The sequence below is a fragment of the Eubalaena glacialis genome, chromosome 2, assembly GCF_028564815.1.
Source record: "Eubalaena glacialis isolate mEubGla1 chromosome 2, mEubGla1.1.hap2.+ XY, whole genome shotgun sequence".
Lineage (NCBI taxonomy): Eukaryota > Metazoa > Chordata > Mammalia > Artiodactyla > Balaenidae > Eubalaena > Eubalaena glacialis.
Window position 1 is genome coordinate 38,620,303 of NC_083717.1, and position 25,450 is coordinate 38,645,752.

A 25,450-nucleotide genomic window follows, 5' to 3' on the forward strand; every position below is an offset into this window, starting at 1 on the left:
GATTCAGTAGTTGAAGCACGTGGGCTTGGTAGTTGTGGCATGTGGGCTCAGTAGTTGTGACATGTGGGCTCTAGGGCACGCGGGCTTCAGTAGTTGTGGTGCGCTGGCTCAGTAGTTGTGGCTTGCGGGCGCTAGAGCGCAGGCTCAGTAGCTGTGGTGCAAGGGCTTAGTTGCTCCGTGGCATGTGGGATCTTCCCGGACCAGAGATTGAACCCGTGTCCCCTGCATTGGCAGGTGGATTCTTAACCGCTGCACCACCAGGGAAGTCCCCTCCTATCAAGTTTGATAGAAGTAGATTTAACCTGATTACAACATTAACACCAGTATCATTGATTTAATAGTTATAAAAAATGATGTTTTTCTTTTTTCCCCCAGGTTTATCAAGGTATAATTGATGTATAACACATAACATTGTGTAAAGTTAAGATGTATAGTGTATTGACTTGATATACTTATATATTGCAAAATGATTACCACCATATCAAGCTAACATCTCTTATCATGTCACAAAATTATCATTTCTTTTTTGTGGTAAAAATCATATTTTTCAATATACTAAAGTCAGCATGACATCCATGCAAATTAGAATGCTAGCTGTTTGGTACGCAAAGACCTGACTTCAGAACAAGAACTCTCTAAGTCCCATACTTTTTTTTTTTGTTTTTTTTGGCCGCGCCTTGTAGTATGCGGGATCTTAGTTCCCCGACCAGGGATCAAACCCATGCCCCCTACAGTGGAAGCACGGAGTCTTAACCACTGGATCGCCAGGGAAGTCCCTCCCATACTTTAAATGTGTGATCTTTTTCAACCTGTATCCATTCCTCGCATTGAAGATGTGAGACCCAATCCTACTCCTCTTTGTGTATGAGTTTATGATCTTTTCATACTGAGCATCTAGATTTCCACATACTACTTCCTGTTGCTTCAGAGTCTTGTAACTTTCTTCATCAGCTGAACTATATCCAGTGTTTTCCTTTTTATTTCTGTTCAGCCAATTTCATTGGAGTCACAGCTGCCGTGTTATAATAGCTAAATGTGGCTATTCTGACCTCTGCCAAAGGTTTAGCTTGTGGGGCTGCCCTTTGAGCCCCTGTAGCTACCTGAGGAGTTACTTGTGTTCTTGATGGCAACAGGGCAGCAACACTGAGAACAGAATCTCCAGTAGCTGCAGCTGTTTCTTCTTGTTTTTGTTTTTCCACCATTTCCTTTTCTTGTAATTTGTCTGCCCTTTCCAACCTTGTAGGATCAAGACCTTTTCCATTCCTTGCTTCTACTAAGGTGATGCCTTTTATGAGACTTAGATCTTGAATGACTTTTGCCTCTTGATGACTTTCATTCTTTGCATTTGTGTCTGTTCTCACCATTTTCAGATGAATTTAGTTGCTCTTTTCCTTTGTGAGGAGAATGTTCTTTGTCATTTTATTCCTCAGATTTGTTTCTTAATTTAGTTTTAGATTCATGTCATATTATTTTGCCATCTGAGTCTGTAGCACCTTCATTTCAGTCCCTTCATGCATTAGCACGCTGTTTGCTTATTATGTTCTGGCTCCTGTGGTTTCTTCCTACATTATCTGACTTTTGTTTCCTTTCTCTTGACCTTGATTATGATCTTGAATAATGATGTTTTGAGAAAGCTTTAGGAGAAACAGATACATCTGACTGTTCGTTTTGATCTCTATCTGGGGATGTCTTTTCTGGAGCTATTCCATCTTATTCTGGATCACTAGCCTACTGAGAACCCAATTGTTACGGACTAAATTGTGTCCCCCCAAAATTTGTATGTTGAAGCCTTTAACCCCCAATGTGACTGTATTTGGAGACGGGGCCTTTAAGGAAGTAAGTTAAACTAGGCCTAAGGGTGGGGTTCTGATCTCATGCAGCTGGTGTTCTTATAATTATGAAGAGGAAGAGACACCAGAGATCTCTTTCTTTCCACATGCACAAACCAAGGAGAGGCCATTCAAGGACACAGGGAGAAGGTAGCTGTCTGCAAGCCAGGAGGAGAAATTGCTCCTGCCAAACCTTGATCTAGGACTTCTAACCTCCAACACTGTGAGAAAATGTCTGTTGTTTAAGCCACACAGACTTAGTTACTACCATGTGGTATTTTGTTGTGGCAGCTGAAGCAGACTAATACACCAATCTTAATTTCATTAACCCTCTTTAGTGAAAACAGCCCCTTGGCACAGTGCTGCTGAGAAATATGGGCTGCTTCTCCTCACGTGTCCTGGCGCTAGGCAGTGTCTCCACTTGCTGCTTTTAACAGTGTCAGCTAACCAGAAGCATCCCACAGAATGACTAAATCATTTCCAAGAGAGACCCAGATGGCATAAAATGGATCTGCCATTGCTTTGTTAGTTTTTTTTTTTTACATGTAGCTCAATATCTTTAAGGTATTTATATGTCTGTATTGAGATAGATACAATATTTTTTACCCCAAAGGATAGCCATTTGTCCCGACACTATTTATTGTCTAGGTCATCTTTTTCCCATCAATTTAAAATACCACCTTTATCAAAAATTGTATTTTCTTGGCATGGGAGGCTCTATGCAAAATGAAGTGCCTCTACCCCCAGACCTACCAGGGCAGGGCAAAGGAGGGGACATCTGCAATAGAGGGAGAGGAAGAGGATTTGGTGGTGCCAACCATTGGAGGCTACATGAATGCTGGCACCCGGTAGGGGAGCTACAGATATGGAGGCAACTTGGTGACAGCAGGCTACGGTGACTTTTTCACAGACTGCTACAGCTATCATGATTCTGGGTCTTCTAGAGCATGTAAAAGTATTCCGCACAAAATCAACTTTCTTCTTCAATTTTCTCAAACTTTAAAACCCAAAGTGTTTGTGCTGTGTCCCTGTGCTTCACTGCGTTTGTCAACTGTGACTTTTCACTGAAACTTATCTGAAATTCATAGCCTATAGAATTTAAGACAATGGCAGTTTTTAATCATGCCGTGTCTTTGAACTTGATCTGTTGACATTCACAATAAGTGGAAAACAATTTTCAGAGAATGCATTTTTGTTCAGACTTGCACAGGATTCTAGAACCAGCGTTATTCAACATTAAGGCAAAAGCCCACCTTTGCTTTTTATGGGAAGTATTACTTTATTTAAGAGACAGATGATGCATTTTAATCTATATCATTTTAATCTACATTACCTTAATTTACAGTAGGTTTTTTTTAATGAACTTTGACCTTTTAATAAATTTCCAACACATGTTTATGCCTTTGATAGTAATGAAAATGATTTATCCCATCCAGAAAAAAAAATTGTTTTCTTACAAACATGTATATGTTTCAGTATTTTATATTCTGTCCCACTGATCCATACTTTTATTTCTATCTTAGTATTACACTCCTTTAATTACCAAAGCTTTACAATGAATTTTGATACCTAGTAAGACCAGTCATTCCTTATTATCATTGTTTGTCCAAATGTTCTTGGTATTCGTTCACATTTTATTTTCTGTAAGAATTTTAGACTTTGTCAGTTTCATGTTTTAAAAAGTCCTCTTGGGAGCTCCCACACTTCTAAGTTCATTTTCTTCCTTTTAAACTATAGAACATGAATTTTAAAAGAACATATGTACCCACAAGGGCAGAGAGAACAGGAGAGAAGACAATAGCAAGGAATTTTTTGAAAGAAGGAAAGAATATGAATGCCTGGTATTGACTTGGCTGGTCCAAGGAAGTCACACCCCAGGCCAGCAGTAGAGAAAGCTGACAGCCAACCTGCTACACACCGTGGAACCCTCAAAAGGCACAAAGCTAGCTGTACAGAGTCTCACTGTGCTGTGGGTGTGGAGTGGTCAAGGAAAGCTGAGAACCAGTTAGATCCCTAAGTCCTTTCTCCAATTCTAGACATAGTTGATGGTGCAAGTCAGGGGGATTAAGTGAACATATGCCTTGTGAATGTTGTATACTAACTTTCCAACCCTTTTCCTGCCACTTAGCTCCCCAATTTCTGGCAGCTAGTCTTTCACTCTTTAGGCAGGAGATTGCAAAATTCCTCTGGGAAATCTGATCAATGTAAGGAAAATGAAATTAAAAAGCCCAAGGCAGTGGAGGAGGGTAGGATTCCCAGCAAATAGCCATTATTACAGAGCTTCCAATCAGCCTTTAATTCTTATGAATAAAAAACAAGGATAATCAGACATCTGGGGAAAGGCTCTGACATGGAAAATGGAGACTAAAACAACCAGTAAAATTCAACTCATTTTAACAATAAAGCAAACAGCTCCCTATCTGTAAGCCACAGAGAAATAAAGAAAGACAAATAAAAATGGGCTCATAAACAGGAAACACAGAGCAGAATGATCTCTTAAAAATTAAAAACATGAGAGGAAAATGAGACAGAAAAGATAAGAAAATGGGAGGTCTAATACCCCAATATAAACAGCTCCAAAAAAGAAAGGTGAGGAATATGGAAGGGAGGAAATTCTCAACAAAATTATTTGATGAAATTTCCTCAAACTGAAGGACTTGAGGAGTTGGCGGATTGTAAGGGCTCACTGCCCAGCACAGTGACTGAAAACCCATATTTATGTATGTTATCCTTACAGTGGATATTCAGTCATTGTTAAAAATGTATAGAGTTATAAATAATGCTATTATGAAATTATATGTGTTTTTTGGCATACATTTGTATGCATTTCTTTTGAGTATGTACCTAGGAGTAGAATTGCTGGGTCATAGAGTATTAGTAAATAATGTCAAATAGTTTTCCAGAGTGGTTGGAAGTATAGTTTCCATTTATATCAATTTGTACCCAGTCAAAAACAAAAACCTCAAATGTCTATAGGAGAATGGATAAATAAATTTAAGAATGAAATACTATACAGCAGTGAATATGTACAAGATTTTATGATATGCAACAACATGGAAGAATTCACAAACATTGTTGAGTGAAAGAAGCCAAATGAAAAGAATACATGATGTATGATGCCTTCTATGTAAATTCAAGGACAGGCAAAACTAAACTGTGATGGTAGGAGTCAGGGTGGTGGTTACCTTTGGAGAGGATACGGTCTGAGGGGGCATGAAGGGGGCTTCTAGGGAACTGGTAGTGCTCCATTTCAATATTTGGGTGGTGGTTACATGATATGCTCATTCTGAAAATTCATTAAGCTATACCCTTATAGCTTAATTATAAAGTGTTTATTTATAATATATAAATTATAAAGTGTTTACCCTTTAAACACTTTTCTGTTTAAATGTTATATTTAAAGTAAATTAAAATCATAAGCATGTTAATTAAGTTGATTCATGGAAAATGTTTTGAAGATAATGTTCATTGAAATTAGGACAGAGCTATGTTAACACCATGATAATGAAAAATTTTTTTACATGTATATGTGGAGGCTTGGGGAAAGGACATAGTATTATAAGTAGCTGTTACTTCGTTATTCTTTTATATCAGCTGGCATGTTATAAAGGGGGAAAGAAAGCCACATGTGTCTGCTGGTTGTGTTGCTATACTGAAAACAAGATTGTCCTGTCCTCAATTGTCCCCTTCAAATTGGGATAAGTAGGGTGATCAGCTAGTGCTGGGAGGTTTGCAATGGGGTTTTTTTTGGGGGGGGGCGGGGGTTTGAGATTTATCATAAGGTAAATAGTATCTTGACTGCCCCCTTTACTTTCAGATGTGACATTTATGAAGATGTGACTTGTGTATCTATTTCTCCTTGTTTCCTAGGTTTTTGTGGAGACTCTGGATAAGTGTTTCGAAAATGTTTGTGAATTGGATTTGATCTTCCATATGGATAAGGTAACCTTCTCTCCCAAACCAGGGTTACTAGGAAACTAAGAACTTTGGACATCTCTAGCCATCTGTACACCTTCATGTTCTTTCTTTTGGTTTTTTTACTCTAGGGATAGTCCTAGAACCTAAGTTATTAAACTTAATAACTTAAGTTTAATAGTTTTGGGAGTATTTTGCTGAGATTTGTTACCAGTTTTAACACACGGGATAATTACTGGGCCTATATTATGGTTCGTGTTTTCACAGACGGACTTCTTGGTTTAGGGCAATGATGGCTACCAGGCCAATGGTGAGATAAATAGTTTTATATTGATTTTTTTTTAATTATTCAAACCCTGTTTTCTCTGTAGCTAAGACTCTCTTTCTTTTTTTTTTTTAATTAATTTATTTATTTTTAGCTGTGTTGGGTCTTCGTTTCTATGCGAGGGCTTTCTCTAGTTGTGGCGAGTGGGGGCCACTCTTCATTGCGGTGCGCGGGCCTCTCACTATCATGACCTCTCTTGTTGCAGAGCACAGGCTCCAGACGCGCAGGCTCAGTAGTTATGGCTCACGGGCCCAGTTGCTCCGCGGCATGTGGGATCTTCCCAGACCAGGGCTCGAACCCGTGTCCCCTGCATTGGCAGCCAGATTCTCAACCACTGCGCCACCAGGGAAGCCCCTATATTGATTTTAAAATGAGTTTCCCAGGCATAGTCCAGTGACAGTGAAGCTTTGAAATAAACACAACATGGTTTTGAACTTAGCTAGTAAAATGTACCCTTTTCCTAAAGAGTAATATAGTGACTAAGACATCAGTAACATAGTTTGAGGTCAGGTGATACTCTGTAGGGAAGCCTGCCAGGCAGAACTGAAGTGGTCCGAAGTACACGTTCTCAGTTTTGTGTTGCTACCGTAACTGTGACATGGCTTATGTCCTCATGTGCCAAATTAAATATGGGAGATAGCCAGCAAGGGGATAGGAGCTGCCACATTTATTTTATCCAACTGGGCACATGCTGTACCCAGTGCTGTTCATTGGTGGAGGTTGGTGCATCTTAGGTTTGCTTGGTCCTGGTTTTTCTTCCACTGATTATTGTCACTATGATCCATGGCCCTTAGAGGGAGATAATGATGTTTAGGAGACTACGACACATTGCTACGCCACGATCCTTTATTAATCTGTTTTCATCATGACGAGGTAGGTTATTTTTAGATCCATCATTGCCATTTAGAGCACTTTCATTTTCCAATAGGATCTTCAGTCTCAGTTAACTCTCCCAGGGTTCTCAGATGGCATTTTCTGGGCTAATGCAGTGGGTGTTGGAATGGAGTACAGTTTTCTCTCTCAACATGTGGGTTGGCTGTGTGGCTCCCTGAGCAGCTTGGTGCAAGAGAATCACAGAACCCCATTCCTTTTATAGATACTTGACTTGGGGCTCCCTGATAGCCTCACAAGGCTTCCGGGACTGACTGATACTTTTGAGGTGGTCACTCTCCCTTTTCATATGAAAGGACTTTAGAAACTTCAGAGACCTCTCAACCTCCTCTTTGCAGGCAATTAGAGTTGTTTTAGGCTTGTCAGTTGTTAAAGGTGCTGCTATCTGGTAATTTCTGTCAAGGAGAGCCATAGCTCTAGTTTCCTTCTGTACTAGTGGGGAAAAAAAGTTAAGACTTAAAGAGACTTGAGAATATGGAGGGAACAGAGGAATGCTTTCTATAGGCCTTATTATTATTTTAAAACAATTTTTTTTTTAATTGTGAAATACAAGGTGTTAACCTTGGGGTTACCACCTGGTTTCAAAGTGGATTCCTTTGGGGATGCCACCTGTTGCTTACCAAGCCGGTCTCAGCTCATGGATTAAGGGATAGGCTTTGCTTGGGAATTCCCAAGCAAAAGAAGAGGAGGCACAGGTCTCCCATCCTCCCATTGTCCCCATGGCAAGGTGTGTCAGGGCCTGTCTCTGATAGAGTGGCTTCCCGCCCCCTTCTCCCAGTGCCCTTTCTTTTTTTTTTTTTAAAGAAACTCTATATTCTTTTTTATTTAAAATTTTTTTTTTATTTTTGGCTGCATCGGGTGTTCATTGCTGCACGTGGTCTTTCTCCAGTTAAGGCGAGCAGGGGCTACTCTTCGTTACGGTGTGCGGGCCTCTCATCACGGTGGCCTGTCCCGTTGAGGAGCACGGGCTCCATGCACGCGGGCTTCAGTAGTTGTGGCGCACGGGCTTAGTTGCTCCGCGGCATGTGGGATCCTCCCGGACCAGGGCTTGAACCCGTGTCCCCTGCATTGGCAGGCAGACTCCCAACCACTGCGCCACCAGGGAGGCCTTGCCCTCCCTATTTATCAGACAACTGCAGGAGCAGACTTACCAGTGAGGAGACACACAAACTGCCTGATACTAGGCAGTCTGTATTTGGGTGCCAGCTGTCTCTAGAAGTTGTCTCAGAATGCCAGATGCCTAACACCTGAAAACTTGGGGGCCTATGGGATGATACAGCTGGAGGAGGCAATTGTGGGTCTTATGGGAAGTTGAGCTTGGTCCTTTGCATTTTAGTATGCAATTTAGGGTCAATTTGTAAGTTACACATGCGCGCGCACACACACACACACACACAAAACTGTTGGGATTTTGATTGGAATTGCATTGAATCTGTAAAACATTTGAGGAGAATTTACACTTTTACAGTATCAGGTTTTAGCCATGTTATGGTATAGCCATTTCTTCAGGTCTTCTTTGAGGTTTCTCAGTGAACTTTTGCAATTTTTCCCATAGAGGTTTTACATATCTTTTATTAAATTTATTCCTAGATACCTGTTTTTTTTATGTGATGATGTTTTAAATATTCATTTTTTGTTTATTGCTGCTATATAATATATACATCACTTTATTTCTGCAAGTTGATGTTGAATTCAGAGATTGTGTTAAACACTTACTAATTCTGATATTTTATCTGTAAACATTTTGCCCATTTCTTTTCAATCCTATAGCTTTGTGTCTGTTTCTTGCTTTACTCTACTGACTAGGAACTCCAGTGTAATGCTGAATAGAAGTGGTGATGGTGGGCATCTCATTTTGTTCATAATTTCAAAGCGAAGTCTTCATCTTCTCAGTATTTGCTGTATATATAGTATTTGAAGTATAGCAAGCTTTTGGGTAAATATTCTTTATCAAGTTAAAGGAAGTTTCTTCTCTTTCTAGTGGCTAAGAGTTTTTAGTCATGAAAGGGTGTTAAAATGTATCAAAAGCTTTTTCTCCATCTCCTGAGGTAATCATGTTTTTTGCCTTATCATTCTAATATTGTTCTTTAAATATTTGTGAGGATACCTGCTAAAGCAGTAAAGTAATTCCAGTCCCAACTATTTTATTGCATGTGGCTTTTAAAGGAAATAAAAGGCCATAAAAATATTGTTCTTTCTCATATGTCGTATCTTCAGATGAGTTCTATGAAGTGTTTTGCTGCTGCTGCACATTTCTTTTACAGTTTATAAAACTTTATTTTTAGTTGCTCTATGACATCAGGAAATTGCTCTCCATATCTCCTAAGGTTTTTGAAAAGTGATGATGCAAGGACCGAATCTCACTGTACTCGTCTGTAGAATGTCTAAAGGTGTCTTCGAACAGGTGACTTTCAGTGGGATTTCAAGCTTACCTTTGCCCTCATGTAGAGCAGTTGGTAATTCAGGCATATCTTCTATTGATAGTAGAAAATGGTCTTTTACTCAGATAGGCAAAGGACCTGTCATAAGACAGGAGGAATGTCACCTTGAACGCAGTCCTTCTTAATTAGTCTCCACCTTAAGTCAGGAATTCCCATCAGGCGGTTACACTCTGCGTTGGATTGTCAAGGATAGCTGCCCCATTCCCCTAAGCAGTTGTGGCTGGAGTAGCAGGCCTGTGTAAGGACCAGAAATGACTGAATTCCTGCTGCCCTGGCAATTTGCTTTTTTCTAATCTTGAGATTTCTTTCTCAGCTTCTAAATTATTTTTGTCAATGTCCTCTTTTTATTACCGCTGCTCTCTTCACCTCTTCACTCACCCTTTCTTCCTGTCTTAAAGGAAGGTTTATTCCATTCCATTTCTAGAACTAAGTCCTCTTCCTATCTCTCCCTAATATGCAGCATAATCTCGATTCTTCAACTCGTCTCCAAGGTGTCTTTATTTGCTCCTTCTCCTATAACTACAAATTTCCCCAGGTTGTCCCAATCTCTTACAGAATACAACTCTCCCCATGCTTCTAGTGCTCCTTTTAACTGTCGTTTCATTTCCATCATTTCATTTAAGGTAAACCTCTTCATGTGTGAGTGATTTATCCCCAGTCTTGCATCTCTACTTCGTCTGTTCCTTTTCTGGAGCCTATAGCCTGGTTTTCACTTCTACCCCAAATTCACTGATTATTTCCTAATTCTGTTTGCCAGTCTTCACCTTCTTTAATGTTTCTGCAGTATTTGATGCCGTTGATCATTCCATGAAGCACTGCCTTAATCCTTTTCCTACCTTTGTTTCTGTCACATAGAACTCTCCTGGTTCTCTTATTCTCTTCCCACCTTCTACCAGTAAATTATGATGTCAGTCATCTCTCACTTCACTCTTTTCCCTCTCCTACTTCTATCTTAGATCTCATCTGTTTCTCATACTTAAACTATTATCCACTTAGGTAGTTCGTAAATTGGTATTTCTAGTCCTGATGTGTGGCCTGAGTCTTATTTTTCCCAACTGCTCGAAGACATTTCTTTCTCATTTCATTCTAGTATCTTGTTTCTTCTTGCCACTTCTTATCCGTAGCCAGATTCAGCATGTGTCTCCTGAAAACTGTTTCTTCCCTTAGCTTCCCTTTTCCGGTGGTGCTACCACTATTCTGTGTCATGTACAAGCAAAAACTTTCCTCCTTCTTCCTTGCCCCCAACAGCCAGTCAGTCACTAAAACCTGTGCTTCTTTCCTGTGCTTTCTTTCTTAGAGTCCTTCTTATATCTTGTTCTTAGATTCACTATTTATTGACATTGGTCACACTTGCTTTTATATCTTTCTAGATACATACTTTTTTCCTGAACCATTTGAGAGTTAGTTGCAGACATCATAACTTTTCAACCCTAAATACTTCAGCAGACCTCTCCTAAGAACAAGGACATTGTCTTATAGAATATGTTGTGCATAATTCTCTAATATACTTAATTACAGCATAATTAATTATTAACCACAATATAATTAACATTCAGGAAATTTAACATTAATATATACTGTTATCCAATATATAGTTCATATTTAATTTTCCCCGTTTGACCCAGTAATGTCCTTTATATATATATAAATTTTATAATCCTAGTTTCAATTATGAGTCAGGGAGAGCCACTGTCTTTAGTTATGGTGTCTCTTGATTTCAGTTGTGTCTGTCGGGTTTTCTAACCTTGTTTTCTCTTCATTCTTGTTGATCCTGCACACTGGAATTAGATTCATTTTCCAAAGCACCTTTAGACTAGTTCCCTTGATCACAGACCTGTTTTGGTCCCCCATTATCAAGCTTTGACCCCCCCTGGCCAGGCATTCAAGGCTATTCACAGTTTGTCCCTATTCTGTCTTGTCCTTACTTACCATTACTTCTAGCCAGATACCTTCTGCTCTAGCCAGAGTGGACCAGTCTTCATCACTTTGTAATTCCTGCTTCAGAGCCTCTGCCTGAATTGCCTTTCAACATCTCTTTGTAATCCAGCCTGTCATTCAAGCTCAGCTCAAATCCTACCACCCTAAAGCTTGTCCTGGTTACCCTGGCCTGTCATCATCTCTGTGGACAATATGTAGTGCTATTTCTGACCTTATGTACCTTAGTTTATGTAAGTTTGTATGTTTTCCCTACTTGACTAGACTGTTCTTTTCTTTGTGTTTGCCCTTGTCTCCCTCACTGGATCTAGCATGGCCCCTTTTACTGAGTGAGGTGTCTACAGGTGAGTGTCACTAAAGAGTTCTCATGTCTCTAGCCTCATAAGCTTCTTCATGATTTAAAATGCTGCAGGTGGAGTAAAGTTTGATTTCATAGTCTCTGGCATAGTCCTCAACTCTCCAGACTGTGCCATTTGGAGTTTATCTTGCCTGGGGCAGTTGGTTCCCTTCTGCTTTCAGAAATCCCCCAAACACAGCTCAATTTCATGGCTGAGGTGGGTATTGGTGTTGATTTTGGTGAATTGAGTTTTGTTCAAAGAAAGTCATGTGAGTAGCCTAACATTCTGTTCTACCAGTGCCTCAACAGCAAAGCTGGATTTGGAACTCAGTTGGGCTTTCAAGATTTGCTCATCAGAGTCATGGTTTAGTGCCTATGTCAAGGGAATTCATCCAGCCTTTTTATAGATTTCAGTTTGCAGTGGGCTGTCTCAGGAGATTTGGAACACATGCTTTGGGGCAGGTCTGAACCCAAGAAACCTTGTAGTATGGAATTTAAATCTCTGCTAAGTATAAGCTGCTGAAATGGGAGAATGCTCAAAATTGAAATGAACTGTTGAGACCTAAGATGAAAGGATCATAAATAAATGATGATGCTTGTTAAATGTCCCTTCTGGGAAGAGAGGTTGTGATAAGAAAGCTCATTAATGCCCTCCACACCCCAGTGATGTTTGAAGCAGATACCCTGATTTCTGTTTCAAAGAATGGAGGAAGAGTAAAGGACACACGTTTTGTGTCTTTTTAGTGAGGAAGGAGGAGCTGTTTGGGCCTAAAAGAACAAGACGTTCTGTTTGAGTTGTAGTTTTTGTGAAAGGTGATAGTTGGCATGTCTAACCGTCTCTGGCTACCTGTGTTTCTCTCTCTGAATGTTCCCGAGAAAGTGGAGGGGAGCCGAGGCCTGCCTTTTGTCCCATCACATCCCAAGCCGTTCTCTGCTGAGGCTTGAGAGAGAAGAATTTTGTGGCAGAATATTTTTCAGAGGCCAGTATCTTATTCCCTCAGGACAGCTCAGAGATTAGCAATAATGATGTCTTAAATTTCTAACATTGCTATACTTTGTTTTAAAAAAAAGGAAAGAAAAGCTCAGACTGCTCCAAACTGCACTTAATATCTGCTACAGTACACACTCTCACTTTCCTTTGTGCTTGAACTCTGCGCTGCCTCAGTGTACAGTCTCATTGATTGCCACTTGAAATTACAGAGAACCTTTTTGGTTTGTTTAATCGTTCCTTATTACTGGTTTAGAGTATTAGGATGATACTGTACACAAAACAGCAAAATTTGACCTTTAGAGCTGTTTGTTATCCGGCCTTTTCAATAAAACCTAGTGTTTGTCAAGACTGTAGTTATAGCAAAGCTTATTACCAATGATGTTACTTGGTTGTGTTGCAGATAAAACAAATTGTGTTATCACTTTGATTGCTGATGTGTAGGTGCCCTAAAAGGCTGGAATTGAGATTCAGTTCTACTGTTCTTGCTATTATTATTTATGATGCAAAAGAGGATTGGCCTGCTCTGAGATAAAAAACAGAATTTCTTGATCCCTAATTGAGAACCCTTTGCCAGACTTGGTGTTTGTATCAATCTGGGTAGGCTAGGGAATAACATAACTTCAAACTTTCAGTAGCAGAAAGGTCAATTTCTCACTCAGGCTGTGTGGCCGTTGTGTGTCTCTGCTCACTATAGTCACTCGGGGGTCCAGGCTGATGGAAATCTTCATCAACGTGTACTTTTCCACCTGGGCGCTTAAAGTGTGTTGGCTCTTAAAGTGACATATCCGTTGCACTCATATTTCATTGGCTAAAAGCAAGTCACATGCTCTCACTTAAAGGCCTAGGAAAGTGCAGTCCTACCATGTGCCCAAGACGGGGGAGAACCTGAAATAGTTTTGAATATTACTAATGACTACCACAGTTTTTTTTTTTTTTTCATTTATTTTCTTAGAGGCAAAACAAAGCCGACGTTTGCTTCAGTATCAATTAATAGGTGGAAACTTAGAAATTTTAGTATCAGAAAAATAGAGGAACACTCTTGTAAAAAGGAAACATGATTGAATCTTAGGAAAAGGCATCTCATGTAGCAGCTTTTCAGTTTCTCTAATGAAATACTTGGCATTTATGTCTTATATACTTCCCATATGAATTTAACGTGACTTACAAAATTAAAATTCCCTGATAGAATAAATTGCTTCCATATCTGAGAGGCAGGTTCCTCTCTCCTTACAGAGGCTTTCTTCCAGTTATCTATCCTTACCTTGGTGGCTTTCTGACCTTGGTAAAGTACTGATGTCTGTTGAGAATGTTTTTGTCTTTTTTTCTCTGATTATCAAATAGCAAACATTTATTAATGAGGAGGCCACTGTGTTAGATATGGAGATACAAAGATGGAGAAGACAAATATTCTGTCCTCAAGAGGTTCATGGTGCAACTATAAAGATGGGTCACATAGAGACATTCCTGGGTCTTGGACTAAAGCAACATTTTTGGAGAAGGAGCCTTAAGTTGAATGTAATTTTTTAGGAGGCATGTTGTTATATGAGGGAGCTCTCATTTTGTACTACTTTTTATAGAAGTGATCACAAGCACTGCATTTAGTCAAATATATATAGTATATCTGCATATTGTACTTCATAAAACTAAAATGTATATACATTATTTATACAGAATAACATAGTACCTAATCGTGAGCTCTTTTATTTAATGATATTTAATCAGAGGTAGAGAAAGAAGAATGGAACTTTAAAGAAATAGCTGTTTCTGGGGCTAGCCTCTGAAATGGAGGAGGGGCAGGATAGATGGTGGCCCATCTACAGCTTTTGCCTGAGAGCCTGAGGTCCTAGATATAGAGCATGTTGGGCAGCCTACTGACTGAGTGCAGTGGCCCGTGCTGGGTGTGGCAAGGCTGGACGAGCACCACAGGTGTGATGGCCCCAAGTCAGGTAGCTGGAGAAAACCATTAGCAACTTGAGGTAGAAGATCACTGCCAAGTGAGAAGAGCAATGAGGTCTGTATGAATTCCTGAGTAGAATACAGTTAGCCCTCCGGATCTGAAGGTTCCACATCCGCAGATTCAGCAACCCTCAGACTGAAAATATTTGGGGGATAAAAACATTCCAGAAAGTTCTAAAAAGCAAAACTTGAATTTGCCATGCTGCCAACTATTTACATAGCATTTACATTGTATTTGTAACTATTTATGTAGCATTTACATTGTATTAAATATTATAACTAATCTAGAGATGATTGAAAGTATGTGGGAAGATGTACGTAGGTTATATGCAAATACTGTGCCATTTTATATAAGGGACTTGAGCATTCACGGGTTTTGGTATTTGGTGGCAGGGTCCTGGAATCAGCCCCCAACAGATACCATGGGTGGACTGTAATCATTCAAGGGGAGGGTAATCATAGAAAGGGAAATTAATGTTGATTGGGCAGCTGCCAAGTGCCGGGCATTGTGCTAGGTACTTTAAGCCCAGTAATCTTTAATACTGTAGATAGTAACATCCCTGTGTAACAGATCAGCAAGCTGAGGCTTAAAGTGCCTAAAACTTAAACAAACAAACAAACCAAAAAAAAAACCATGTTTTTTCCACTATACTACAGAATTTGAGAATTTAAAAGCACGAATATTATAATAAATATGATTTGTAAAAATTTACAGAATTTGTTGATTTCTGATTCCAAAACCAGAATTCCAGGAGACCAAACAGTAGGAACAAAGGCTAAAGGTATGGCAGGGGGTGGGGAGGAGTGGGAACATTAGGGGTGAAGGCCACTGGAGACTGGGAACTTTGCATAAACTCCCGCTAGACAAAGGGTCTGCCAGCTGAGGCATTAGTGGCATTTTGGGCAGTGCAGTTGTTCATTGAACTGTGGATATCCCTGACCCCCTCTACTAAATGCCAGTAGGGCCTCTGCCTGATACATTTCCAAATGCCCTCTGGGGTGGGAGCAGTGCTATCCTAGATGAAGAGCACTGAGTCAGAGTAGGGTGTGTGTATGGGATTAGGCCGAGAGAAGTTTGAAGAAGTAGATGATGATCAGACTGTGGAGAGCCTTGTCCTATGTGTTTCTGAGTCCAATGTACACTCCCCAGTGCCCTTCTCACCAAGCAGTTTTGATACTTCCTCATTCTTAAAGCATTCTTTGTTTCTAGTTTCAGGTTTTATCTACCTTTCTGGCCATTTCATCTGGCATTTTGAGCTTCTTACCTCTTAAATGATCCCTCTTCTCTTTTCTTTTAGACACTCTTCTTAGGAAATCTCACACAATCCCGTGACTTCAGTTATCTTTCTGCTGGTGATTCCTAAAGTACCATCCGAACTCACTTCACTTCAAACTCAGTTATGTGCAAAACTGAATCTCTATCCCCCTGTATTTCCAGACTGACAGTTCTGGAAAGGTTTTAGGAAAACTTTTCTTGGCATTCCCCTCCCTGCCCAGAGACTGAAATAGATATCTTGTTTCCCCCAAGCACCTTCAATTACTTTTGCCGTGACATTTAACACAGTGTGTTGTTTTTGCTTATTTGCCTGTTTAAGAGCACACACTCCAGAGCCTGCATGTCTGGGCTTGATTCCTGGCTCTGCCGCTTAAGAACCATATGGCCTGTGCCTTAGGAACTTATATGTGGACAGGAAATCATGATAGCACCTAGCTTATATGGTGGATGTGAGCATTAAATATATGGAAAGTGCTTAGAACATAGTAAGTATTTATTTCATTCTTTTGTTTGTTTACCCCTGCCACCTCCAGATACTGTTAAGGTAAGGATCAGACTGTCTCGCTCACTACTGTATTTCCAGATATTAGCACAATACTTGGCACATACTGGTTATTCATTGTTGAATTCATTTGTCCATCTATTACTAGGGAAATAGTTAATCAAAATTTCCTTTCTTCATGAATCTTATATCTACTAGAGGGAGACAAAATAAAATAAATGTTAGGTGGTAATAAGTGCAGGAGAGAAAATAAAGCAGGCTGAGGGGTGGGTAGGTATGGCTTGATATTTTATATAGGGTGCTTAGGAAAGGCATCCCTGATAAGATGGCATTTGAGCAAAAACCAGAAGAAAGTAAGAGAAGAGAGAGATAGGTTCTTCCCTGGAGAAGAACATTCCAGGTAAATGGAACAAGTCCAAAGACCTTGGGGCCGGTATAGCTGAATGGAAGTGAGAAAGGGGGGGAAATAATAGGAGATGAGGTAGGGATGGGGAAAGAGGAGCGGATAGGTCATCACTGCCTCTGGAGAGGGGAGCTAGGTAAGTGTGGGGACTAACTTTTCAAAAATGTTGTACCATGTGCATATATAGCCTATTTATCATCCTGGGTCTTTTAGGCCCAGTGCACTGAAGAAAGAGTACAGTCCTCTCAATATAAGCTTTATACAGTAAATAGTTTAAATTGCTGTCTGCTGCTCTGAGGCAAAGTCTGAGCTTGAAGCTAGGTAAATTGTAGATTGTCTACACATTATCCCTTCACCTTAGCCTAGGAACTGTGATTAACTCCGGAGTACAAGTGGGAGGGCCAAGGGAGTGTGTGCACAGCAGTGGTAATGGCCCAGAGTACACCTCAGGACACATTTATGAGTCTGAAAGCACATCGATCTAGATTGGGGAGAACAATTTGCTACATTGACATCTTGGTCATTGATAAATCTTTGTGGCTTTATCTGCTTATGACCTCAAGAATTAAGGTCCACATTCTGTAGAGAACAAGTTGCTCGATCTGTTTCTGAAGTTAGCCAGGTCTGTACCATGAGACATTTTTAGCAGGTTAGGGCAGAGGGATGCCCAGGCCCATCCCCCTGCGGTTGAACTCCCGATAGCACTGAAGGGAAGTCATCCTGTCAAAGCCTGGAGTTGAGCACTTCCTGTTTTTTTACCCAGTCGCTATACAAGTGCATCCCTTTAGATTTTCAGAATCCATATATCTGAATTTACTCTAGAAGAATCATGTTAATGTTGTTTAGAAACCTCAGGGAAGGAATGGAAGGTTCCTTGCTGACTGGGCCTGACCCCTTGGGCTTTAAGACTGCTCCTCCTTTTCCTACCTACAGAGTGAGAGAAATGGGCACATTCCACACAGGTCTGTCCCTGGCACCCTGCTGGCTTTCTCTTTATACATTCATCCTTGGGCACTCGTCTGCTTTGATACAGATGGGCGACAGATCTACATCTCATTCTGACCCAAGCTAAAGGCTTGTGTTTATGGGAGTGTACAGCACCTTTCCATCTGGATGACCTGCCATCACTTCCAACTTAGTGTACACCAATCCACTCATTTTCTCCTCCTTTCCTCACCTCCTCTCCTGCCTACCCCTCACCCACTTACCCACTCAGCCGTGGTCTTCTCTTCTTCACTTTCCTTATTCTGTCAGCGATATCATCTTTCTTCAAGGCATGAAATCTCAGGGATGTGTACTTTGCCTTCTATTTCCAAGTGGTCACAAAATGGTATTGGTTCTTCTTTAAGGGTCCGCTTCAGGCCCACCTCTGCCTTTCCTTCTCTTTTCCTCTCCCCTTTCCTTTCCTTTTCCTTCCTGGGTAACTAATATATCAGCTCTAGGTAACTACAGCAGCTACATCCAGTGTTTCTCCCAACCTTTTTCACTCAGTCTAATCTTCCATAGAAAACATTTCTCCCATTTTCCCTTCAGTCTACATTCTTCCTTCTGGCCTCAAAGGATCTCTGGATTGTGGATCCTCTTGTCCCTCAGGCTGTCTCTGCTTTGGAACAGAGACCCCTCAGGCCAATCAGACACGTCTTCCTCTGTTTTTCGTACATACCTTGTCAATTCCCACCTCTTTGCTTTTGCCTATGCCTTGTCTCCACCCTGAAATACCCTCATCTTCTCCCTAACAAGCTTTCAAGGTTTCAGCACCCAGCTCAAGTTTTACATTTGATGAAGTCTTCTCTGAACTCCAGTATTGTGGGTCTCCAAGCTATTTGTCTTCTTACTCTTGCTTTAAAGTTTTTATTACTAATTGTTTCCAGTAGGTTTTAAACTCTTGGAATAGTGTCAATATGTGATAGTTTGTTGGTTATCTGAACAGTACAGGGCACTCAAATATAGTTGATAGGTTGATTGTTGCAGTTGATTGATTGTCCAAATTTTGTGTGGTTTTTAAATTTTTTTAATTTTCAAAGCACTTTTCAGATATAATGTCTGATTAACACAGCTAGAGGCCTATTTTTAAAAACTAGATTCTAATTAGACCTCAACTTTCAAGGTTATGACCTGTGTACACCCACTAGTTTCAGGGCATACATCAGTCTATCACTTAGCTTTGCCTTTGCTCCCTTGGGAGATAACATCTGGGTGGACTCAGGAGGAGCCCTGTGTTCCTTGAGTGGGATTCTGCCTGAAGTGGCTTCATGGGTTCTGGCTCTACTAGATTCTAACTTTGTGACTTAGGCAAACCTCCTAAAGACCTCCTTGTGCCTCAGTTTCTTCAGTTGTAAAACAGGGATGATAACCATATTTAATCGATTCTTAGACTCCCTTTTTTGGTAGTATTTATAACTTTACATATCAAATCCAGATTTGTCTTACAATCAATGGCATTTCACAGTTTAATTAGCATTTCAACATTTTCCTTTTTAGTGATACATAAAATAATGGTGTGATTTATAATCAAAGAGTCTTGGCATCTACCATTCACGGTTATTTTGAGGATTGGAGTTAGTGGGTAACTGCTTAGCTCAATAAATGATGATTTTTGTCTTTATTTTTACTTTTTTCCTACGGTTCTCTCTGCCTTCAATATTACCCCCTTAACTTCATCCTTTACACACCTGCCTAATGACATATTAAAAGTGTATTTTTGACTAACTCCTTTGTTTGAATTTTTCAGTGGCTCTGTATCCCCCCATAGCAGTGATTCTTAAGGAGAAGGAGGACATGCCTCATTCCTTCCCCTGCCTTCCTCAAAACCCTTATGAATGCTAAATGACACTGGGTGATTGAGAGAAGTGTGTAATACAAGTGAATTTTTGTGAATGTAGAAAAGGAGGTGGGGACCACTGACAAAAGGATGGAGCTAAGGCCCTTTAACATAGACCTCCAAGACCTTTCCCAGCCTGCCTCTCTAGCCTTACCTCCTGCCATTTCCTCCTTTGAACTTTGTGTTCCAGCAACACCGACTATTTATGTAACTTGTCTTTAAGGATGTTATAGCTTTGTAAATTTTTGCCCCAGCATGTAAAGGGCTAGAGAGGATGGGCAAGGTCCAGGGCCTTTTCCAGGAGCAGTGCTTTAGAAGGAACAGGAACTGTAGGGATGGAGATCATCTCCTTAGAAACAGGTTTGTGGATCTAAGCATGGCATTTGGAACTTTTTCTTGATAGTCAAATAAATTGCGCTTCACTTACCTGACTACCTGCCACTTGTTCAGATTAAAGAGAATGGTAGAATCCCAGGGTAGAGGGCAGGGACTTACTCTTTGCTGCTCCAGAGGGCACAGGTATGGTCAGGAGATGGAAATGGTTCCATGCACATTGTAGCTCAGTACAGTTAAGAACTTTCTAACAGCTATTACTGTTCCACAGTAGATGGAGGAGTTTAGGAACAGTTGTGAGCTCTTTTCACCTCAGTGAAGGCTCTATTCTGTCTCAAGAGCCAAAGAATAAATTCCTGCATTGGGAAGGAGGTAGGACAATTATAACCACTACTAGTATTCATCAGGTACTTAAGTGTGAGGCACAAGTGTTTTAAATACAGTGCCTCATTTATTTCCTGCATCATTTTATTTTATCTTTAAATAGGTATGTCAGGTAAGAACTCTAGTTCTCCCCATTTTACAGATGGAGAAACTGAGCTTTAGAGCTAGGACACCTCAGTTTCTCCAAAGTCACACAACTAGTAAGTGGCAGAGACAGAATTCAGACCCTGGACTCTGATTTCAGAGCCTGCACTCTCCACACAGCTATGCTCCCCTTAGTGTCCTCTCCTGCTTTAGCATCCTCAACGTGGTAAGAATGTATTAAGCTCATGTTTTGTTAGCAGATAACCAGCCAGAGAGAGGATAAAATTCAAGAGAACAAAACCTGGACCATTTTCTATACATAGTGTTGTGCTTAGCATTTGGGACCAATATTGCAAACAGGCAGGAAATGAGGGAGGATGAAACAGTAGACAAAAAAGAAAGTCCTGCTAGAACATTTTTAAAAAATTACTTCACAGAGAACTCTGACTCATTATAGGAATTTTTTTTTTTTTTTTTAAGGAAGGAGTAAAATGCAATGAGTATACTCTGCTACAGTCAACAATACATACTCAAGAGCACAAAACAGGACTTCCCTGGTGGCGCAGTGGTTAAGAATCCACCTGCCAATACAGGGGACACGGGTTCGAGCCCTGGTCTGGAAAGATCCCACGTGCCGTGGAGCAACTAAGCCCGTGCGCCACAACTACTGAGCCTGTGCTCTAGAGCCCGTGAGCCACAACTACTGAGCCCGCGTGCCACAACTACTGAATCCTGCACGCCTAGAGCCCGTGCTCCACAACAAGAGAAGCCACCACAATGAGAAGCCCGCACACCACAACGAAGAGTAGCCCCCGCTCGCCGCAACTAGAGAAAGCCTGCATGCAGCAACAAAGACCCAATGCAGCCAAAAATAAATAAATAAATTTATTTTAAAAAAGAGCACAAAACATAAAACCAGCAAGTGAGTAATCCTTTTTAAAGAAGAAGAATTATTAGGAGAGCATAAAGAATAGTTTTTTGTTTTGTTTTGTTTGGAGACTTTACCATGATTTTTTTCTTTTTTCTTTTTAAATTTTATTTATTTTTTGGCTGCATTGGGTCTTCGTTGCTGCGCACGGGCTTTCTCTAGTTGCAGCAAGTGGGGGCTACCCTTCATTGCAGTGCGTGGGCTTCTCAGTGCGGTGGCTTCTCTTGTTGCAGAGCATGGGCCCTAGGCACGTGGACTTAAGTAGTTGCAGCGTGTGGGCTCAGTAGTTGCAGTGTGCGAGCTCTAGGGCACACAGGCTTCAGTATTTGTGGCGTGCAGGCTCAGTAGTTGAGGCGTGTGGGCTCTAGAGCTCAGGCTTAGTAGTTGTGGCGCATGGCCTTAGTTGCTCCACGGCACGTGGGATCTGCCTGGACCAGGGATCAAACCCATGTCCCCTGCATTGTCAGGCAGATTCTTTTATTTATTTATTTATTTATTTATTTATTTATTTATGGCTGTGTTGGGTCTTCGTTTCTGTGCGAGGGCTTTCTCTAGTTGCGGCAAGCGGGGGCCACTCTTCATCGCGGTGCGCAGGCCTCTCACTATCGCGGCCTCTCTTGTTGCGGAGCACAGGCTCCAGACGCGCAGGCTCAGTAGTTATGGCTCACGGGCCCAGCTGCTCCGTGGCATGTGGGATCTTCCCAGACCAGGGCTTGAACCCGTGTCCCCTGCATTGGCAGGCAGATTCTCAACCACTGCGCCACCAGGGAAGCCCCCAGGCAGATTCTTAACCACTGCACCACCAGAGAATTCCCTAAAGAATAGTTAATGAGTTACTGGGTGATTTGCCATTCCCCCTGCCTGGATAGCTTCTCTTCCATTTACTGGTTAGTTTAAGGCCCAGCCTTATCTAAACTTCCACAGCATTTTGTACTTGGATCACAGTCTTCCTTTTATTATAGTTAATTCTATACATGTTTTATCTTCCCTCCTTGACTAAGCCCTTTGAGGCCAGGGTCCAAATCTTATCTTCATTTCTTCCTTCTGGCTTTTAACGTTCTGTGATGTTAAGCATATTTAAAAACAGATATTTATGGGACTTTTCCTGGTAGTCCAGTGGTTATGACTCAGCACTTCCAGTGCAGGGGTCACAGGTTCTGTCCCTGGTCGGGGAGCTAAAATCCCACATGCCGTGCGGTGCGGCTAAGAAAATATTTTAAAAATTAAAAATAAAATAAAAATAAAAATAGACATTGTTACAGATCACATTCTTTTAGTGAAAATGAGTGAATACTTGAACCTAATACATTATCTTGTGTGTGTGGGTACAGTGGGCTCACATATACATACTTAGTATATACAGATTCATCTCTAACCATTTGGCAAGAAGAAAAGAGAAGTAAATTCTAAATACAGAATGATTCTGTCCACAATTCTACTCCCTTAGTCTGTGCCTGGAATGAGTGTGAGATGGAAGATTTGAATCCGCTCTTCTTTGCCTCTCCTCTCATGTGCCTGTCATGTGCCTCCCATGAGCATCTTGCTGTGTTTAGAGTGATTTTAATGCTTAAATATACAATACAGATTTTCAATCTGAGTGGTCCCTAAACAAGCCAGCCACTTTATCTAGTACTTAACTGAGGACAAAAAAAAGTAATCAAGAGGAAAGACTAGCCAGGTTGGACTGCATTGGTGATTTAAGGGATTTTGGCTATGCATAGTTTCCATCTTACTTGGTGACTTTGGAACTTAAACCTTATATAAGATGAGATTCCACTATTTGCTCGTTTTTCTCATTTTTTCATTTTGTGATCATGTGAGTGAAAGAGAAGGACAGAAAATCAAGGGCTAGGGATTGGGTCTTATGGAATTTCATGACAAGACATCTGGAGAAAACTGTGGAAAATGTCTAGTCTAAAAACCAAGGAAGGTCATGAAAGTGGTTCAGGAGACACTAATAGCAAGGAAAAGAGAAAAACAGAACTTTACAAAGCAGGTTGCTTTCTTTGCCTGCTCTCTTTACTTTAGCAGAGCATACCAGGTTTCTGGAAGGCATTTTTATGTCCTCTTCCCCTTTTCATTTCTTTCTAAAATGGATAATATGGGAACTAGAGAGTTACTCTGGGCAAAATGACTCTCAGATGATTTTCTCTTCCCCTATCAGTACTGAGTCCACTTGGAGCATCCTCCTACCCGTTGGCCTATTAATAGGCACCACACCCCCTAGCATAGACAAAGAGATGATGCATACCCCATCCTACCAAGAATCTCTTCCCTCCTTACTCTCTGGAGGCCTTTCCTAGGAACTGATGAAACCAACCAAGCTTTTTGACTTGGGGTAGAAAAAGTTATTAGCACTTAGATTTTATATAGTAGACTAGATATTTTATTAGTGATTAACAGTTCTTTTTTAAAACTTGAATGTTGCAATATTGGCATCCTCCTGTTCCAGTACAAGCACTGTGACCATGCTCTTTTGTATTTGATGAGTGTTTTATTGTCTTCTCTGTGGTAATAGTTGTTTTAAGAAAGATATGAGGGACTTCCCTGGTGGCGCAGTGGTTAAGAATCCACCTGCCAATGCAGGGGACACGGGTTCGAGCCCTGGTCCGGGAAGATCCCACATGCCATGGAGCAGTGAAGCCCATGTTCCACAAATTCTGAGCCTGCACTCTAGAGCCCACGAGCCACAACTACTGAGCCCGTGTGCCGCAACTGCTGAAGCCCACGTGCCTAGAGCCTGTGCTCTGCAACAAGAGAAGCCACCACAATGAGAAGCCTGCGCACTGCAACCAAAAGTAGCCCCCTCTCGCCACAACTAGAAAAAAAAAAAGCCCGTGCGCAGCATTGAAGACCCAACACAGCCAAATAAAAACAAAAAATAAAAATAAAAAAAGATATGAGAGTATGGATACTTAGTGGGGATGTGAGCCCTTGTCTTGTGTGATACAGCAGGCTTTCATCCTCCAATGCAGAATACCTGGAGAGGGATTGATCTAGTTTAGAGATTTCTGTGGATATGATTGAGCTTGGAGTGTGGTGAGTGTTGACATATCACTACCCTTTCTGCCCGTGGAGTTCTGCTAGATGGGTTCCTGCCATCTCAATATAGAACTGCATTTTACTATAGAAACAGTATTATTCATGGTACTTAGTTGTAGATGCAGGGGTGCTTTATGGTATCACATTCTAGGTAACATTATGGATTTGAGTCAGCTTTTGTGTCCTGCTTGCATGAGAACCTTATTTATTATAACTATAGAAAAATACATTGTAAGTTTAATACTTAAAAATAAACTTTTGGAACATGGCCAGCAATGTCTGGAGACTATTTTTACTGGAGGAAAAAGAGTGATGTTTGTTATCTTCAAGCTCCAGGTCAGTTTGCTTTTAGTGATTGCTGGAGGACAGAGGGAACGAAAAGTGCCCACTGAACTGAGAAGGTATCTTGAGACTGAAAGACAAGACAGGCAGCTCTATATAATCAATGGATCAGTTTATTATAGGGTAATTCACTCACAGGGTGGGATCGGGCAGTGATCTGGAAGCATTTGCAGCTACACTCCACACTGCTGAGGGGCCCTTGGGACAGTTTCATAGTTAACCTAGTGTAGGGGGGTATGTGCTTGGAAATGGGACATGCATTCCTAAGTCAAGATTTATGAATGGGTTACTAGTCTCATGGGTAACCAGGTATATGTCAGCAAAGGTCTTCATCATTGTTTGGGAACTAACAGAGCATAGAGGCCACCTTGTCAGAATGATTATTAAACAATATCTATTACATACCAATCCCCTGACAACAGAGAAGTGATTACCTCACATTACAGTCCCGGGTAGGATCGGCAGAAGGACAGGAGGAACTGTATGTGCCCAAGATGGCATCAGTTATGCTAACAGCCATAGAGAGTGATGGCTTCTGTTGACCTGGGATTGGATTCAGAGGTTTTTTGTCTTCAGTGAGAAACATAACCAAGGATGAACTTTTGAAGATCCTGGAATCCTCTATTCTTGGATAGGTTTGTTGAAACTGACTCGTCTCCACCCCCTGTAGTTCCAGAGCTGTGTCCCTAAGGAGCACCTCTGTCCTTGAAGTGAC

The 25,450-nt window shown here is 40.9% G+C and overlaps 1 protein-coding gene and 1 pseudogene across 1 annotated transcript in view; one reads left to right on the plus strand and one right to left on the minus strand.

Annotated features, from left to right (window-relative positions):
* The window catches only part of AP3S2 (adaptor related protein complex 3 subunit sigma 2), a 59,121-nt gene that overhangs the window by 21,595 nt on the left and 12,076 nt on the right, over positions 1–25,450 (plus strand). Inside the window, exon 4 of the mRNA XM_061179948.1 lies at positions 5,700–5,771. Within this exon, the coding sequence (XP_061035931.1) occupies positions 5,700–5,771 (72 nt within the window). The remainder of the gene's footprint in view (positions 1–5,699; positions 5,772–25,450) is intronic.
* On the minus strand, positions 1,246–5,044 carry LOC133085749 (arginine/serine-rich coiled-coil protein 2-like; annotated as a pseudogene).